Genomic DNA, 18,828 nt, shown 5'->3' on the forward strand with positions numbered 1-18,828 from the left:
CCATGGGCATTAATTGTGCAGAACTACAGGTTACCCCTCCTGCTCCTATATAGCACAGCATTTCAGCCTCATACCTAACTATATTTGCTTCCTTTTCATTTGTTCAGTTCACTCAGCTGCAGTCCCGGTTGGAGAATGCAGAAATCCCGCGTCTCACACCTGGATGGCCTCATTGAAGATCTACAATGGGACATCGACAAGGTCCGCAAAAGAGAGCAGCGCCTGAATAGACACTTGTCTGAGGTCCTTGAGAGGGTAAGACACGCAGATTTGTGTTGTTGGTGACAGTCCCCAATGCCATCAAAGTTTCTGTAATTACAGCAGTTTGTCTTCTTGCTGGGGGCAAAACAAAAACCACTTGTCATTTTTCTTTTGCAGCACTTTTAAAATGTTTGTATGTGTCAAACGTGGTGTTTACAGCATGACTTAGACAGATGAGTTTCTCCAGAGGCTTTGGAAAATAGGGCCTAGTATGTCTTTTCAATGATCAGGTGCCTCAAGGTTTTTCTGTGTCTCCCTTAGGTGAATTCAAAAGGCTACAAGGTGTATGGTGCTGGGAGCAGCTTGTATGGAGGAACAATTACCATCAACTCAAAGAAGGTAAAGCATAAAAGCTGTGGTGAAAAAAGGATTCCATGTCAGTCTGACCCCCCCCCCCCCCCTTTTTTTTTTTTCCTCCAGATTGTGGGCCTGTAGAGCTCAGCACTTCAGTTGAACTACACTTATTATAGGGTTCAATCTTTAACCGCTTTCTGACCAGTGGTCATTGCAGCCCAGACCAAATTTATCAGCATCTGTCAACTTGACATAACTTTTTTGACTCCTCATTTTTACCCTGTTTTAAGTACATGTAAGGTTTTTATGTGGCACACAGTCTTAACCTCTTGCAGACCGCCCACTGTACATGTATGTCCTCCAGAAACGATGCTCCTGTGTGCACATGCGTGTGCACAGTCCTGTGACTGCACTGGGATTGGACACCGATGATCGCAGGCAAAAGGTACAGACCCAATGAGCATGGCTCTGTACTAAGTGAGGCAAAAGGTACAGACCCAATGAGCGTGGCTCGGTACTAAGTGAGGCAAAAGGTACAGAGCCAAATTAGCGTGGCTCTGTACTAAGTGAGGCAAAAGGTACAGACCCAATGAGCGTGGCTCTGTACTAAGGCAAAAGGTACAGACCCAAATGAGCGTGGCTCTGTACTAAGTGAGGCAAAAGGTACAGACCCAATGAGCGTGGCTCTGTACTAAGTGAGGCAAAAGGTACAGACCCAATGAGGGTGCCTCTGTACTAAGTGAGGCAAAAGAAACAGACCCAATGAGCGTGGCTCTGTACAAAGTGAGGCAAAAGGTACAGACCCAAATGAGCGTGGCTCTGTACTAAGTGAGGCAAAAGGTACAGACCCAATGAGCGTGGCTCGGTACTAAGTGATCATTATGACCAATCCTAGCATTATAGTGTACACACAGGCTGCCGTTCGCAGCCGTGCCTCATTTACTGGCTGGTGATCAGGAAGCATTGTTTGCTCTCCCATGCTGATTGGTGCGTGTGAGGAACGAAAGCCTCCTGACCACCAGTCAGCACCAGTCATTCACCCCTCTCCTGTATAAGTCATTCTGTTTTGTCTGAGTTTTTTTCGGCTCTGTTGTGTGGCTTGGCCCTCTCTTTTCTCAGCTGAGGTTTTTACCACTGTTGTTCAAGATTGTATAACCCAAATTATCCATTTATTTACTGACTGATCCCAGAGGCCATCAGCACACTTCTGCACCCTCTTCTGCAGGTCCTATATCTGACTTGCCCACACACAGCCTTAATGACTATTGGCCGCAGAGACTCCTATTTTTAGTTCCTTGACTGATGAGCTTGCCCCTGAAGAATTGCAGTCTACTGCTAATACTTCCAAACGAAATACTTGGTGGAGAATATTACACTAGTTATCCAAGCCTGGGGAAATGGTGGAAGTACTGCCTTGCTGTTGCAAAGCCTGATTCATCCAGTGCTCTGTCCTTGTTGACAAAAGATAGGTATATGAGATGTTAGGTGTAACAGATCCCCAATACCTGGACCAAGTAATTCTGTCTTGGGTCTCCAGAATCTCACGTGATGCAGTGACCTGGCCCCTCAATTCTCCCCAAACATTAGCCTAAGCTCAATGAAGGGTAAAACAAAAGACACTTTATTCACCAACTCACTTCCAATATATACAGTCTCATGAGTTTGATTTCATTATCCTATGCAAATGTAATTGTATACAGAACATAGTTAACATACCTTGGCCTTCTGGAAAGAGACAATAGGTGAATGAGACTGCAACATTATCATAATTAATTCAACAAACCACAAGGCCAAAACATAGCCAAATACGCATTCCTAGAAGTGTGAACACACTCCACCTCTAAACAGATGAAAGCAGAAGACATAGGCTCTCAAAATGCCCGTCTCCATTTTTAACACACCTTATTATAACTTAAGTGTCAATTCACATCCCCCCAGTATACCATAGCTCAGTCTTATGTCATTAGCATCTGTTTAGTCTCTCATGGTGTGAAGTCCTTTGTTGTAATATGCAGCTTAGGCCCAAAGTCTGTGTCGCTTGAGGTGACAGGGACTTGAATTCAAAGTAACAGTACTCCAAGGGTCCCCCAGCATACACCCCAACCAGAGCCGCGCTCCCCTACAAGCCAGGGCCATAGTCCGTGGGCAGGAGGCTGGCCTCCTCACCCCTCCAGTAACCCGTGACGAAGGTCCCAGCAAATGGGCGTTCGTCAGATTAGGAATACAGACTGTGGGTGTAACTTGGCTTGTGACTGGCCATGCAGCGTTGGATCCATGTGCCTGTTGTCAGAGAAATCTGAATGCCATTAACGGAAGACTTGTGCCTCTCTTAGGGCTCTTTTATTTCTGGTACCTGAGACCTGGTCAGTAGGGTATGATTTATTTTTGTTTTCTGCAGTTTGAAGAAATGACTAATGAAGTTGATATGAATAAGGAGCTGGCTGTGAACCGCCATCAGGAACTGGAGAAGCTCAAGCAAGACTTGCATGAAGTGACTTCAGAGAACAAGGACTTGCAGGTTAATTCTTAGTCCTCTTCCTTCCCCAATGACTTCTTTGCTTTTCGTATTTTGAAACCTTCTGTAACTGACGTTTCTTTTGAATGTTCGATAAAGAACACAGCAGACCTCAAGGGCAGTATTTCTCAACCTTTTATTTAGTCAAAGGATGCACAATCTTAAGGCACCCCATACTAAAATGTAAAAAATGAAACCAAAAAAGTTTTATATAATAATAAAGCAGCAACATCCACACACATTGGCCTCCCAATATTGGAGGTGATTATTCTTCCAAAGCAATACACCTTTGCACACTGGTACTGACCAGTATTCAAATGTTTCTCTCGCTCACACAGCGAATGTGACCCCAGGGTTGATGAAGAGGGACAGGAGAGGGGCAAACAAGGATGCTGTTTGTCATTGGTTGTTAGGATGCCACTTGCAGGTAAGGTTGTAATGGTACACAATGAATACCCGTGGCTTTGTGTAACTAAAAGCCAGGTTTGATCCACTTGCTGACCTATATAACATTTATGGGCAATTTGTGGGTATGTTGCCAAGACGCCCCTGAAAAAAACCTGAAGGCACCCTCGTTGAAAAATTCTGCTCTAGGGTATAGGCTCCCTAAGAGGTTGGACCCTAAACTAAAGCACAAAGGTGGTGTTCTTCCCTGCTTGTGTTAGGCAGTCTAGGTACACGGACACAAGTAGGGGAGCAGAGCAGTGCATCTTTGCTGGTCCACTTGAAGTGTTGTAAGATGCTTTCGTCCTGTGGCTTTAGGAGTTGCTGTATTGTACGTTAAGAGCTTTCAACTCTGACAATTTTTTTCCCCTTGCTGCCCAGGAACAACTGTCAAGATCAGTAGAGGAGAACGTGCGGGTGTCTCCAGAATACCGCTGCATGCAGTCACAATTCTCTGTCCTGTACAATGAGTCACTGCAGTTAAAAGCGCAGTTAGATGAGGCTCGTTCTCTACTGCATGGGACACGTGGCAACCACCAGCGTCAGCTAGAGCTCATTGAAGTGAGTATACCTTTACTCCTTTTAATTTATCCCTTTAAAGTAAAATTTCTGATTTCACAGGAAAAAAAAAAGAAAACAAATTGCAAATGCAGTATGTGTGTCTACACTCCCAAAGCATATCCAAAGTCCAAATTTGTTTTTGTTTTTTATGCCTTTGAATGGTTAAAACCCCTATCCTCTTCCTCCTCCTTCCTCTTCCTCCTCCTTCCTCTTCCTCCTCCTTCCTCCTCCTTCCTCTTCCTCCTCCTTCCCCTTCCTCTTCCTCCTCCTTCCCCTTCCTCTTCCTCCTCCTTCCCCTTCCTCTTCCTCCTCCTTCCTCTTCCTCCTCCTTCCTCTTCCTCCTCCTTCCTCTTCCTCCTCCTTCCCCCTTCCTCCTCCTTCCCCCTTCCTCCTCCCTCCTCCTCTTCCTCTTCCTCTTCCTATCCTTCCTCTCCCTCCTCCTTCCTCTCCCTCTTTCTTTCTTTCTTTCTTTCTTTCTTTCTTTCTTTCTTTCTTTCTTTCTTTCTTCTTTCTTTCTTTCTTTCTTTCTTTCTTTCTTTCTTCCTCTTTCTTCCTCTTTCTTCCTCTTTCTTTCTTTCTTTCTTTCTTTCTTTCTTTCTTTCTTTCTTTCTTTCTTTCTTTCTTTCTTTCTTTCTTTCTTCCTTCCTCTTGTTCAAGATTATTTTTCACTTCTAGTCTTGAGACCCCATATAAAGTGAAAGGAAATCACTCCAAAGGGACAAAAAACAAAGTGTAATTAGAAACAATATTTCCCAGTGGAAGATCTCCCATCTAGTCCAATTCTATTTAGCCAAACCCATTCAAACCAGTTCGGAACAAGCTTTTAAATCATGCAAGTTTAAAGGAATGTATATACGCTTTGTTTGACACCTAAACTACAATTGAGTTTCAATCATTCAGCTAAGGGGTGTCCAAGATATACAGATGGAGAGTGGGCTAGAATAATGTTCATTTCGTGCATTGAATGCTGGGATTTGCAGAGTTTTGTACTAGTTTCTCTACAGGAGACTGGATAGTCAGTGATGATTTAAAGCACAGTTCCACCCAAAAGTGGAACTTCGGCTGATCTGCTCCCCCCCCCCCCCCCCCCCCGGTGACACATTTGGCACCTTTCATGGTGGGAACTGGTGCCTGTCTTTTACAGGTACCCTTCCCCCACTTCCGGGAGACAGCGCTGTCCCTCGGGAAGTTGGGCCCCCTTCCTCTTTCCCCCCGCCGCTGGGCCAATTTAGAAAGCACAGCGCGTAGGGAACAGGCTGTGAAGCCTAAAGGCTTCACTGCCAGTTTCCCTTATTATGAATGGCGGCGGCAGCACCTGACCGCTGATCCGAAAGTTGGCTGGGGTGCCGACATCACGGTCTCCCTGGACAGGTAAGTGTCTAAATATTAAAAGTTAGCAGCTTCAGTTTTTGTAGCTGCTGACTTTTAATTTTTTTTTTTTTTTTCTCCCAGGCAGAACTCCACTTTAAGCAGCCACAATTTTGCTTGATTTTAGCAACAGCATTACTGTAAGTAAGTAGACCATGGCAAAATCTTAGTCTTATGTGAAATAAAGGTTTAGCTTTTATGTTGTTAATTTGGAGTGTGCTAGGCGCATTATAATAATATTTAAAACAAAGTTGCAGTTGTACTTTAAAGTAATCAAAAGGCTCCATTTGCCTCAATCATTTGCCTGAATATATTGAAGGGACTGTATTTTCAAGTGTGCACTTAAACCTTTAGATATCAGTTTGAAGGGGTCTTACCTTCTAAGCCACATATGTCAAACACAAGGCCCTCCAATCCATTTCATGTGGCCCTCGCACCTCTCCTGCAGCTGCGGTACCCCCTCTTCTCTCTGCCCCCACCTTCCCACCTTGTCTCTGCAGTTGGCAGCAGAGAGGACAGAATTCCTTCACCAGATCCTGCGCTTCCCTATGCAGCTGTGGAGCATGTTCGCCCCCCTCCCATTTAAGCAGTCAGCAGCAGAGAGGAGGATAGAACTAAAGATCCTGCCCCTTTCTGTGCAGCCACAGCACTCCCTTGTCTCCTCATCTCCTGATCTTAGCATTAAGCAGTCTCCAGCAGCTGACTCCAGCCCTCCTCTGGTCCCCTTACAGGCCCTACTCTTTGATTCCCAGCAACAGCATAAAGTAAGGGGGGTTGCAATGTGATGTAAGAGAGTGGGGGACTCCACTTCTGATGGTAGGGCGGCTTTTGACATCTGATGTAAGGAAGGGGGGGGGGGGGGGCGCGCGGGTGGCTGGACATATGCTTATAATTATGAAAATAATACAATTCTGTGCTAGTTGAAAAAGCGGGTCGCACACTGCTGGTATCATAAGTTATCCCTAAAACCAGTAATAATCAAATGCAGAGGCAATTAGTGATATGATAGAGTAAATGCACGTATACAGTTAGGTTCATATATATTTGGACACGGGCATAATTTTATATTTTTTCAGGTATTTTCCAAAACCTATTCAAGCTATAGTTATATAATGGATTTGGGCTGAAAGTGCACACTCTCAGGTTTAATTTGTGGGTATGTACACCCGAATTGAAGGAAGGGTTAGTGAATTCAACGACGGGTGGTCGTTCCTTCAGAGCGCATGCGCCGATGACGTCGTCGGCTGCATGCACTTTAAATATCTCCTAAACTGTGCATGTTTTAGGAGATATTTATAGCACCTATAGGTAAGCCTTAATATTGGCTTACCTATAGGCAAAAGCATTTAAAGTGGATTTACAACCTCTTTAAAGTCTGCACTTCAAATTCATTTGGATCGCTTCATTTAAATTTTCTTCTGGTGGCATACAGAGCCAAAAGAATGAAAATTGTGCCTGTGTCCAAATATACACAGACCTAACTGTATAGTCATACAGATACAATTGGCCCAATGAGAGCAACCATAATGTTGATGTGGCCCGCAACAAAACTGAGTTTGACACCCCTGCTCTAAGCAAATTTCTATGGTTTTCCTCTTTGACTATTGGCATCTTGTATTGAAGTTCTCTCCTTCCTCCATTGTCTTAGCGGGATGAGGTGGCTCTTCAAAAAAAGGTGCGCACTGAGGTGATACAGCTGGAGGACACTCTTGCACAAGTGCGAAAGGAGTACGAGATGCTGAGGATTGAGTTTGAGCAGACGCTGGCTGCCAATGAACAAGCAGGTATGTTAAAATAAATTTTGTTCTGAGCACATTTTTCAAGGCTTAAGTCTGCTCTTAAAGATTTAGACTGGGAGGGAATGTTACCAGTAAAAAAAAAAAAAACAGAACAGAAATGGGAATGCTTCAAATTGACTATATGCCAACACACTGCAAAAATATATTCCTATGGGCAATACATTTAAAAGGCTAGAAATAAAACCTATGTGGCTCATGTCCAATGTTAAAATGGATATAAATAAGAAGAAAAGAGAATTCAAAAATATAAAAATGAGCTGACACATCATCATTTAAAAGTTTCAAAGAATATAACCAAATATGTCAAAAGGAAATCAAGGCTGCAAAAATAGAAAAGGAATGACGGGTTGCAAAAGAGAGGACAAACCCAAAAATATTATTCAAACATAATTGAAAGTAAAAAGGTCAGGTCCTACATTTATTAACCACTTACGGTCCGCCCACCGTGTATTTACTTCGCTACTTTGACGTTACATTTTTTAAACGGCGGGCGGTCCGCTTTAGCATAGAAATGGTCCCAATGGTGGATTTGCTGCGAGATCACTTTTATGGGCGGCGGGAGAGGTTGCCCCCCTGCCGCTTCCTGGTCGTTTTCCCCACTTACCAGTGCAGGGAAAACTATCCAGTCCTCTCCAACTCTAGGCAGGAGGTCGAGTGAGGGCAAACTGGCCCCCACTCAACTCTATGGCCTTGTAGGACGTCATACGTCGTTTCCTCCCAAGGGCCTTAAAGGGCCCGTTTTTTTTTTTTTTTTTTTTTTTTCTAAAAATATGTAGCAGAAAACAGACTGGCCTAAAATGTTAAATTTTGATTTTTACTTTTTTTTTTTTTTTTTTGAGAATGTCATATAGCAGAATGTTTCAAAATTGACGCTCTTTTTTTTGTTTTATAGCGCAATAAAGTTGAGCAATTTATTTATTTATTTTTTTTTAAAGAAACTGTGTAAAAAAAAAAAAAAAATTTAAATTATATATATATATATATATATATATATATATATATATATATATATATATATATATATATATATATATATATAATATGTGTGTGTGTGTGTGTGTATATGTGTATATGTGTGCATATATATATATATATGTATGTATGTGTGTGTAATATAAAAAAATGATATAAGTGTCCCCATCTCCCTATGAAGAAAGATCAGCTAAAATAAATGTATTCTCTCTTGAGAAGAGCTGATTACCGGGGGGATGTGACCAACTTGTATCAATACTTAAGCGGTCCATATAGTGAACTACTTGCTGAGCTACTTACTTTAGACAAGGTGGCACTCTACATCTGGAGGAAACGAGATTTAACCTTGGTACGCAGAAAGGTCTCTTCGCAGTAAGAGCTGTTAAAATGTGAAATAGACTCCCTCAAGAACTGGTTCTGGCTAGCTCATTGGATTGAGAAAAAAAATGGCTGTAAAAATGCTGGATGCATTCCTCAATGCACAAAATCTAATTGGATAGTATTATTTAAAGGTAATAACACCAGGGGTAGTTGATTTAGGGAAAATCCAAATGCCTTTTGGAGGATCAGGAAGGAATTTTTTTTCCTACCCTAGAGCAAATTGGATCATGCTTTATTGGGGGTTTTTACCTTCCTTTGCATCAACTCTGGGTACAGGTTTGTTTATATGGAGTTTTTCGGTGAACTAGATGGACTAGTGTCTTTTTTTTTTTTTTTTTCAACCTAACTATTTAACTATAACTAGAAGTTGAGTTACAAATGTTGTAGTTTATCATAAGAAATAATTTCAACATTCACCCATATATACAGTATATGTTCATTTAACCACTTTACCACCGGATGATTTTGCTGTCTTACGTCCAGGCCACTTTTTGCGTTTCGGCACTGTGCGACTTTAACTGACAATTGCGCGGTCATGCAACGCCGTACCCAAACAAAATTTACGTCCTTTTTTTCCCACAAACAGAGCTTTCTTTGGTGGTATTTGATCACCTGTGCGATTTTTTTTTTTTTTTTTTTTTTTTTTTTTTTTTTTTTTTGCGCTATAAACAAAAAAAGAACAACTATTTTGAAAAAATAACAATATTTTTCACATTTTTTTTTTTTTTATATGAAATTCCCCCAAAAAAATTTAAAAATCAAAATTTTTTTATAATTTTAGGCCAATTTGTTTTCTGCTACATATTTTTAAATATATTTAAGTATATTATATTAAAAAAAATCGCAATAGGCGTATTTTGATTGGTTTGCGCAAAAGTTATTGCGTTTGCTAACTAAAGGAAAGATTTCTGTCATTTTTGGTGTTTTTTTTTTTTTTTTTTTTGCTTTACTGCGACATTGCGGCGGACAGATCGAACCCTTGACTGACATTTTTGACACTTTTGGGGGTACCAGTGACATTACTACAGTAATCAGTGCTATACATATGCACTGTTACTGTAAAAATTACACTGGCAGGGAAGGGGTTAATTTTTATTGGAGAGGGAGGGGTTAATATATGGCTGGTGCTTACTGACGTGTGTGGGGGGAGGTGACTGAGTGACACAGGGACAGATCGCAGGTTCAGCTATGTTGAATCCTGTAATCTGTCACTGTCTGTCACTTAGGAGATCCGCCCGCTTGTGTTTACACAAGCGGGCGGATCTCCACACTCGATAGTCGATTCCCCGACTATCGGGAAAGAGCAGCGGCGATCACCGCCGCTCCTCCCCTGGCCCGACTCCCGCTGTAACTGAATACAGCGGGAGGAAGCCTCCGGCGGCGCGCGAGCGCCGCCGAGAGAGGGGAATGTCTGACGTAGGTCTATGTCGCCAGACGATAACGAACCAATTTGCCGCAGTACAGTCAACGTGACTGGTCAGCAAGTGGTTAAAAATTACCGAATGTACGTTCAACCACACTTTGAAGTCTTTTTTTTATTTTTTTTTTAATGAAATGGCTTCCCATTAACACAATTTATTCTATTTTTTTTTTTTTTTTTAGGCCCTATTAATCGTGAAATGAGACATCTGATCAGCAGCCTGCAGAACCACAATCACCAGCTAAAGGGGGAGGTTCAGAGGTACAAGAGGCGACTGCGAGAAATCCAAAGTGAAATCAATAAGGTAGGTCAGTAAAGGAACTGCATGGTGTGTATTGGAAGGAGGAGCAGCATTACAATTCTTCTTCGGTCTTCAGGTACGTTCTCGCAATAGTAGTATCTTCCTGCTGCCCTCACAGTCCAGTGTGGAGGAGACCCGAGAGGAAACCATGGAGATAAAGACAGAGCCAGAGGAAACTGCACCTCCAACACCAGCCCCACCACAGCCAGAGGTCATCCCAAAAAAGGAGAAAGAAGAAGAGGAGGTACAGCCGCCGCCACCACAGCAGCAGCAGAGAGAGAGGAGGGAGAGGGAGAAAGAGCGAGATAGGGATCGTGGGCGGGAGAAGGACCGAGGTGACAGCTCCAAGGACAAATCAAAACATGAGCCAGACACAAAGCGCAAGGAGGCAGAGAATGTCAAACAGATGAAGGCCGACCTCAAGTAGGACATTTTTTGTACTTCTCATAGTATTCTAAGTGTATTTTACATTTTCTTGTCTTAACCAGTCTTTTTTGACAGTGGGTTTGCATTAGGGATAGACCGATACGGTTTTTTCAGGGCCGATGCCGATATTTTGGTCACAACGTATCCGTATCGGCCAATATTTTGTAGATTTCAAGTTTTTTTGAAAAATAAAGACAATTTTTGACACAAATCTGGTAGTGAACATGTTAATTTTTGTTTAATGCTTAATAGCTGGCTGGCACCCTGTTGTGGGGGGCTGGCTGGCTCTCTGTGGTGGGTGGCTGGCTTGCTGGCACCCTGTTCTTAATGGCTGGCTTGTTGGCACCCTGTGGTGGGGGGCTGGCACCCTGTGGTGGGTGGCTGGCTGGCTGTCTGGCACCCTGTCTGTGGGTGGCTGGCTGGCTGGCACCCTGTCTGTGGGTGGCTGGCTGGTACAGGGCCTGTGGGTGGCTGACTGACTGGTACAGAGCCTGTGGGTGGCTGGTTTGCACCGGGCTGCTGTGGGTGGGTGTATGGCTGTGATACACTCCTGCGAGACTAGTCCCAACTCCAGACGAGGCTGCCCAAGGCGAGGGAGGCTGCCTAAGAAGGCAGAAGGATGTCACAAAAATATCGGCCAGTTCCAGGGCCGATTCCGATATATCGGAGAAAAGTGCATATTGGCCCCCGATATATCGGCCTTGCCGATAATCGGTCTATCCCTAGTTTGCATCATACTGTCATTGACACCAACAATGATATACAACACATGTATAACACATTCCTGATAGAGAAAGAGGAGGATTCAGAAGGAGGAGATTGTAGTTTATGCAGGAATGACCGGTTACTATACAGCAGGGAACTGTTGTAAGTTTTTGATGATTCTAGGTTTACATTTCATTCTGTGCACTTTACCAAAATCCTTTTCCATTTCTGCCAGGGCTGTTATGTAGAATCCATGTTTGTTATCCACAGTACATTCTACTAGCTTGATTAGCAAACCCTGCTTTTCTACACATTTTTTGGGGGGGAAAGCAGCAGATTTCTGGTTCTGCTTCCTGCTTTCATTCTTGGGCCTCTCCTAGTTGGAAGCCATTTTTGTTTTGGTTTATTTTTTTTTTATAGGTACGAAAAGCAGTCCCTTTATACTCCCTGCTCATTGTCTTCCAAGGTGCACATACTCACTTTCCCTTCATTTGTCAACCACTTCTTGGACTGCCGGGAGGGAAGAAATACACAATACTTCTGGGAAGAGGGGAGCATTTGACTCGCTCCCCACCCTGTCTTTATCCTATAGGGCAGCGCTGGTGCTTGCTCTTGCAGTCCCGCCCCCGCCAGCCCCCAGCCTATGTACCCTACAAGTGGGGTGACCGGGAGCAAAAGTTAAGTATGTGCAGCTGGGGAGGGAAAATCACTCGGTATACTCAAAAAGGAACTTTTACATCTGCGCTCCTGAACAGCATACAAGGCCCAGGAGATCGAACCTTGCTCCACTACATTCAAAATGGAATAATCTGTTTTAACTAGAGTTGCTTTTTCTATGGAGTGCCAAGCAAAAAGTTCACTTAAAGCGGAGTTCCGGCCTCTGAAACGTTTTCTCAATAAAAATACCCCCGGGACAGTCAGGGCTAGTACATTTCATAATGGATAGCCTCTGAACTGTCCCGGGTTGCACTTACCTTTTAGAAGAAATACTTACCTTGAAAATTTCTAATCCACCGCTGCCATCTCAGGTGTGGGCAGCTGAAGCCAGGGCGTCCTCTTCCGTGTCCTCTTTGTCCCTGAATGCCGTGCACCAGCCCCGCTCGTCAGTGCGGGTTCAGGGGCGTCATGCCCAGAAGCTGTTTAGCATGGAATGACGCGCCTGCACCGGAACTGACGAGCGGGGCCCGTGCAGGCGCATTGACTCCTGGGAGCAATGACGTTCAGCTCCCAGGAGTCAACGCAAGCAAGAAGCGACGTCACGGGCCGTGGCCGCAGAGGGAGGAAGTAGAAGGAAGGCAAGTATACTTTCTTTAAAAACAAGGTAAGCAAAGAAAAAAAATCAGAACTATCCATTTCTTTTGCAGGTGAATGTCAGCAAGCGGATGGCCCAAAGTAATTTTTGAGGCCGGAACTCCGCTTTAAAGTGATATTCGATCCAAAAACAAAAATGTATTCAGTTGCAGCCTACCGATTCTTAGTTGTGGTGGAGGCATTCGTTTTTGGCTTTTTTTGCTTAATTTTCACCTTGTGATCCAGCCAGTAAATCTTTTTTTCCCAGACCAAGCTGTCCAGTAAAAGTGGCAAGGCAATTAGATGGTTGCCGCAAAGCATTTAACACTGATGCTTACAATGGTCAGTTTTTTCAAATTTGCTAGTGAATCAAACGCTACCCTCTTCTCAGATTACCAAGGCTGATATCCAATGGTGGGTCCACTGCTCCTCCAACCAGGGTGGAGACAAAGTAGAGTGGGAAGTGTTTACAGACCAGATCACCAAGTGAAAATAAAAAGAAAAGCATTAAAAAGGAAACTAATGTAGCCAGCAGATTTAAGAATTGGTAAGCTGCATTATATGATTATGTCCGTTCACCAAACAGTATTGTTTAATACAGGGGTGGGGAACCTACGGCCCGCGGGCCGTATGCGGCCCCCGAAGCCTTCTGATCCGGCCCTGCCATTGCGCTGCCTCCGGAGGGGAAGGGGAGCACCTCCTGATTACACACAGAGCGGGTTCCTCTGCTTACCCAGTGCGGCCGCTGTCATACAAAGTCACGCCTCCTACCTATGATAGACAGCACTGTGGTGACGTCTATCATAGGAGTCCGTCCAGGAGGCATGACTTCATATGAGAGCGCCCGCGCCGGGTAAGTCGAAGAACCCGCTCTGTGTGTAATCAGGAGGCGCTCTAATCCCCATGCGCTCTGCATTGATGGGGGGCGCTCATCCCTCTGCATTGATGGGGGGGCGCTCATCCCTCTGCATTGATGGGGGGGCGCTCATCCCTCTGCATTGATGGGGGGGCGCTCATCCCTCTGCATTGATGGGGGGGCGCTCATCCCTCTGCATTGATGGGGGGGCGCTCATCCCTCTGCATTGATGGGGGGGCACTCATCCCTCTGCATTGATGGGGGCGCTCATCCCTCTGCATTAAGGGGGGCAAACTGGAAAACCAGTAGCAACATCATCAATACCAGCTAACATCACACACCTCACCAAAGAGAAGCAGTTGCAGCCATCACATTAGGGGTGAGTTAATTAAATGTTTGACCAAATATAACAGGAAGATTTTTAAGTTGATGATTTTGTACGGCCCCCGAAAGATTTTAAAAATACCCAAATGGCCCTCGGCAGAAAAAAGGTTCCCCACCCCTGGTTTAATAGATAACATGCTGGCTTTTTACACCCCAACCATGGGGTTGCAGTCCTTTTGTTACCATCAGGAGACCTAACCCTCCATTACAGTTTGCTAAATAGAAATGTATAATCCAACACGAGGAGTTAAAACATCTTCCTGTAATGACATGTAGGGAAGGTTTGGATAACATGTTTAGACATCTCTTCAACCAACCATTTGTTGTTTTATTGTTTCCTTGAAGTTGCTGCCTTTTTTCTTCTGCCAGCTCTCCCCTCATTCAGTCATCCTGTATCTTTGTTTTGTGCTAGGAGAGTACAAGAGTCTTTAAGAGACATGAAGCTCCTCCTGGACATGTATCGTTCTGCTCCCAAGGAACAGAGAGACAAGGTTCAGCTAATGGCAGCTGAGAGAAAAAGCAAAGCAGAGGTATGGTTGGCTCTGTTAAGCGTTTCACCTCCTTTTTCTTGGAGAACAGTTGACCTTTTCACTGTTTCCCTTTTATAAGCTGGAAGAACTACGACAGAGGCTTCGAGAGTTGGAGGAGAGGGAACGGAGGGACAGCAAGAAAATGGCGGATGAAGATGCCCTACGGAGGATGAGAGCAGCAGAAGAACAAACAGAAGCCCTGCAGAAAAGACTGTCTGTAGCTAAACAGGTTACTAAGGATATTTTATAGCATTTGTGCTTTAGCAACAAATTCAGCTTAATTCTGACCACTTCTACATCAATCTCTTACCCTCCCATCGCTTCCCTGTCACTCCATTCACCACTGGAAGTGAAGATAAATACCAGAATGGTATAGGAGAATAAATTAAATCCTCTCTTCCATGTGATAGTGGTGGTGCTTTTAAAGCTGTTTGCTAAGAGGGCGGGGGGGGGGGGGGGCTCAGCCCTTTATTTGGCCCTTTATTTGGCCCTTTAGCCTTCAGCCCTTTAGCCTTCAGCCCTTTAGCCCCTTAGCCCTTTAGCCCTTTAGCCCCTTAGCCCTTTAGCCCCTTAGCCCTTTAGCCCCTTAGCCCTTTAGCCCCTTAGCCCTTTAGCCCCTTAGCCCTTAGCCTTCAGCCCTTAGCCCTTTAGCCCTCCAGCCCTGTGTTGAGCTGAAACTAGAACTGACTTGGAGCCTAAAATAAGGCGTCTTCCCACTCATAATAGCGAGTGGATAAGAAGTGGTCAATATGAGTTGCTAAAAGGACCTTTTTTTAACCCACTACTTTGCACTGCATAATGCCATCAAAATTCCAGGAAAAACCTTTTGTGACACCAATAAATAAAAGTAATTTCCCTAAATCAATGTAAAACAAAATGCATTTGTTAAAGAAGACACTTGTATTTGCCTGTTCTGATGTCTGTCTGTTCATAAAACCTGCTGCTGAGAAAAGATGCCTGAAGTATATTCACATCTTCTACACTTCAGCGTGTCCGATGTCCCACTCCATGCTTTGTGTTTCGTCCCGCTGGACCTTTTGCCACTACAGGACATGGGGAATTAACGACCAGTGGGAGGAACCACAGCAGAGTGGGGAGACTCTCTGACACACTCAGAAGTGTGTTAGTTATTAAGAACCTTTGGGGGCGACTTTGCTCAGCAGCATAGAGTAGATACAGCGAACGAGCAGCACAACAGGTAAAAAGTACATTATTATGCACATGCTTTTGGTTTTATTTTTTATTTTCTGAAACAGAGCTGCCCTAAAGCTTACCTGTACAACTCGCTGTGGAGTGGCTTTTGGACCTCCCAACTTGCTCACACATTACTTTGTGGATGCACCTAAAGGTGCTGCTGTTAGGCCCTTGTTTTTTCCTTGACAGGAGAGCTTTAAGGCAAAACCTCTCCATACCAAACACATATTGGTGACCGTATTTCATTGCTGTTTCCCTGCCTAGGAGGAAGAGGCTCTGCTGTCGGAGATGGATGTCACTGGCCAGGCATTCGAAGACATGCAAGAGCAGAACATCCGTCTGATGCAGCAGCTGCGGGAAAAGGACGATGCCAATTTCAAACTTATGTCTGAAAGAATCAAATCCAACCAGATCCACAAACTTCTCAAAGAGGAGAAAGAGGAACTGGCGGACCAGCTGCTCACACTGCGCACACAGGTGGGGTGTGACACCACCAGACATGTAAATCTGTACTGTCAATAAACAAACTAGAAAGGCAGACACACTACTTTTCTCTTCTAATGACAAAACCTTTCGTGTATTTTAAAAGAAGCACAGAAAAGCGCTCTAAGTGCAGATTGATTTATTGGGATAATAAAAACAAATGTAAAAACTCACAAGAGCTAAGGCTAGTGTCGCAATAGTGTCGGTTCTCTTGGTGGTGCCGTCCATCCACATAAGGTAAAATATCCGGGATGAACCATCCTTCACAGGAAGAAGGAAGCTGGCTGCCTCCTGTGGATATCCGGGTCCCGGGCAGAGCTGTACTAACGGAAGTGGAGGTGGAGTGTAGTATGCGCCATCACCGGGGACCTTCTGAGGACACAACGCATTTCTGAGCATGCACCAAGTCCCGAACGGACATGCGTGCTCTTTCATCAGGCGTTTGATTAAAGATATCAATGTCAAGCGGCAGCTGCCAAAGCCGGCAGAATATTAGCATGCATAAAGAAAGGGATGTATTCCAGAGATAAAACTATAATCCTTCCACTTTATAAAACTCTGGTCCGACCGCATCTGGAGTATTCTGTCCAGTTCTGGTCACCAGTCCTCAGGAGGGATGTGTTGGAGCTGGAGAGAGTCCAGAGAAGGGCAACTAAACTGATTAGGGGATTGGAGGACCTGAACTATGAAGAGCGTCTGCAATCACTTAATTTATTCTCCCTGGAGAAGAGACGCCTGAGAGGGGACACGATAGCAATTTACAAATACATCAATGGTGATCTCAGCATAGAAAAAAAAGCTATTCAGTCGCAAGAATTGCATGAGAATTCGAGGACATACAATGCGATTAGAGGAGATGCGTTTTGACTTCAGGCAACGCAGGGGCTTCTTTACTGTTAGGGCTACAGGATTGTGGAATTCTCTACCACAAGAGGTGGTTTCTGTGGGAAGTATGGCTACTTTCAAAAGACTCTTGGACATACATCTCAAGGATCAGAACATTCAGGGGTATGAGAGATGATTACGGCCACACACACCTACACAGGTTGAACTGGATGGACTATTGTCTTTATTCAACCTTACCTACTATGTAACTATATCCCAATAAATCAATCTGTACTTGGAGAGCTTTTCTGTGCTTCTTGTATCCTCTCCAGAGTTTTTCCTCACTCCTGAGAAGAGCTGCTTGGTGCAGTTATTACCTATATTGGACTTTTTTATATGGACTTTCCATACAATTTTATTTGGACTGATCCTATTTTTTATCATCATTTATAATTCTATGTTGGATGAACTTTAGCGCTTACATGTATGTGTTTTTATGTCTTTAGTGTATTTTATAATTGTTGTGTAGAAAACCTGTTCAGTAACTCCCTCATCCTAGCCTCTCTCTCTCCCACTATACTTTTACATGGTAAAAAAACGGACATTGCTGACCTCGAAATACTAATTTCCTGGCTGTTTTATATGCTGAATCACTGAGCCAGCGCAGGCATGCACATTATCTCATAATGTATTGAAAACCTTGGATCAGCATGACAGCCCAGAAAGAAGCGTTAGAGGGGTCAGCAATGGCAGCCTACACAGGCAAGCTGCTTGCTGGGGGGGCACTCGACAGGAGGACCCAAGAGGGACCTGAAAATAGGAGCATCCAGGCTGCTCTGTGTAAAATCTTTTCACCGAGCAGGTAAGTATAACATGTTTATTCTTAAATAAAAAAAACCAAGACTTAAGTATCACTTTAACCACTTGCCGACCGCCGCACGACTATCTACGGCGGCGGTCAGCCCCTCACAGGCAAAGTGACGTAGGTCTAAGTCGCTCGCCTGTGAGGGTTTAGGGAGCGAGCGTGCGCCGCCGGAGGCGCGCTCCCGCGTGGTCACGGACCCCCCCCCCCCCCCCGCGCGTGTGACCGGCGGACCCGATCGCCGCCGGCCACTCTGCGATCGGCGGGGGAGAGGGAGAAAGTCAGGCAGCTTGTGTAAACAAGCTGCCTGTCATTCTCCTCTCTGTATGAGAGCTGATCACATGGATCTACTATGTAGATCCATTGATCACTCTGCATACAGTTGAAGCCACAGCCAATCACAGTTAGAATCACGCCCCTAGGGACACACACAGCCCCTCCCTCTCAAATAAAGTTAACCCCTTCACTACCAGTGTATTTTTACAGTAACAGTGCATATATATAGCACTGATTACTGTAGAAATGTCACTGGTAACCCCAAAAGTGTCAAAAATGTCAGTCAAGGGTCCGATCTTTCCGCCGCAATGTCGCAGTACCGCAAAAAAAATCGCAGATCGCCGCCATTACGCGTTAAAAAAAAAAACAACAAAAATGACAAAAATCTTTCCCTTTGTTAGTAAAGGCAATAACTTTTGCGCAAACCAATCAAAATACGCTTTTTGCGATTTTTTTTTTTTTACCAAACATAGGTAGCATAAAACAAATTGGCCGAAAATATTAAAAAATTTTGATTTTTACATTTTTTTTTGGGGGAATTTCATATAAAAAAAAGGGAAAAATATTGCTATTTTTGCAAAATTTACGCTCTTTTTTTGTTTATAGCGCGTGATCAAAAAATCGCACAGGTGATCAAATACCACCAAAAGAAAGCTCTGTTTGTGGGAAAAAAAGGACGCC

General features: G+C 44.1%; 1 protein-coding gene across 1 annotated transcript in view; it reads left to right on the plus strand.

Annotated features, from left to right (window-relative positions):
- Positions 1-18,828, plus strand: part of RNF20 (ring finger protein 20) — a 61,966-nt gene that overhangs the window by 17,069 nt on the left and 26,069 nt on the right. The window contains 11 exon segments of the mRNA XM_082269183.1: positions 108-143; positions 145-255; positions 523-600; positions 2,954-3,073; positions 3,896-4,075; positions 7,092-7,227; positions 10,198-10,319; positions 10,393-10,739; positions 14,390-14,507; positions 14,587-14,736; positions 15,966-16,178. Of these exon segments, the coding sequence (XP_082125309.1) occupies positions 108-143; positions 145-255; positions 523-600; positions 2,954-3,073; positions 3,896-4,075; positions 7,092-7,227; positions 10,198-10,319; positions 10,393-10,739; positions 14,390-14,507; positions 14,587-14,736; positions 15,966-16,178 (1,611 nt within the window).

Source organism: Pelophylax lessonae, assembly GCF_965119305.1.
Source record: "Pelophylax lessonae genome assembly, chromosome: 9".
In the NCBI taxonomy this organism is placed as follows: Eukaryota; Metazoa; Chordata; class Amphibia; order Anura; family Ranidae; genus Pelophylax; species Pelophylax lessonae.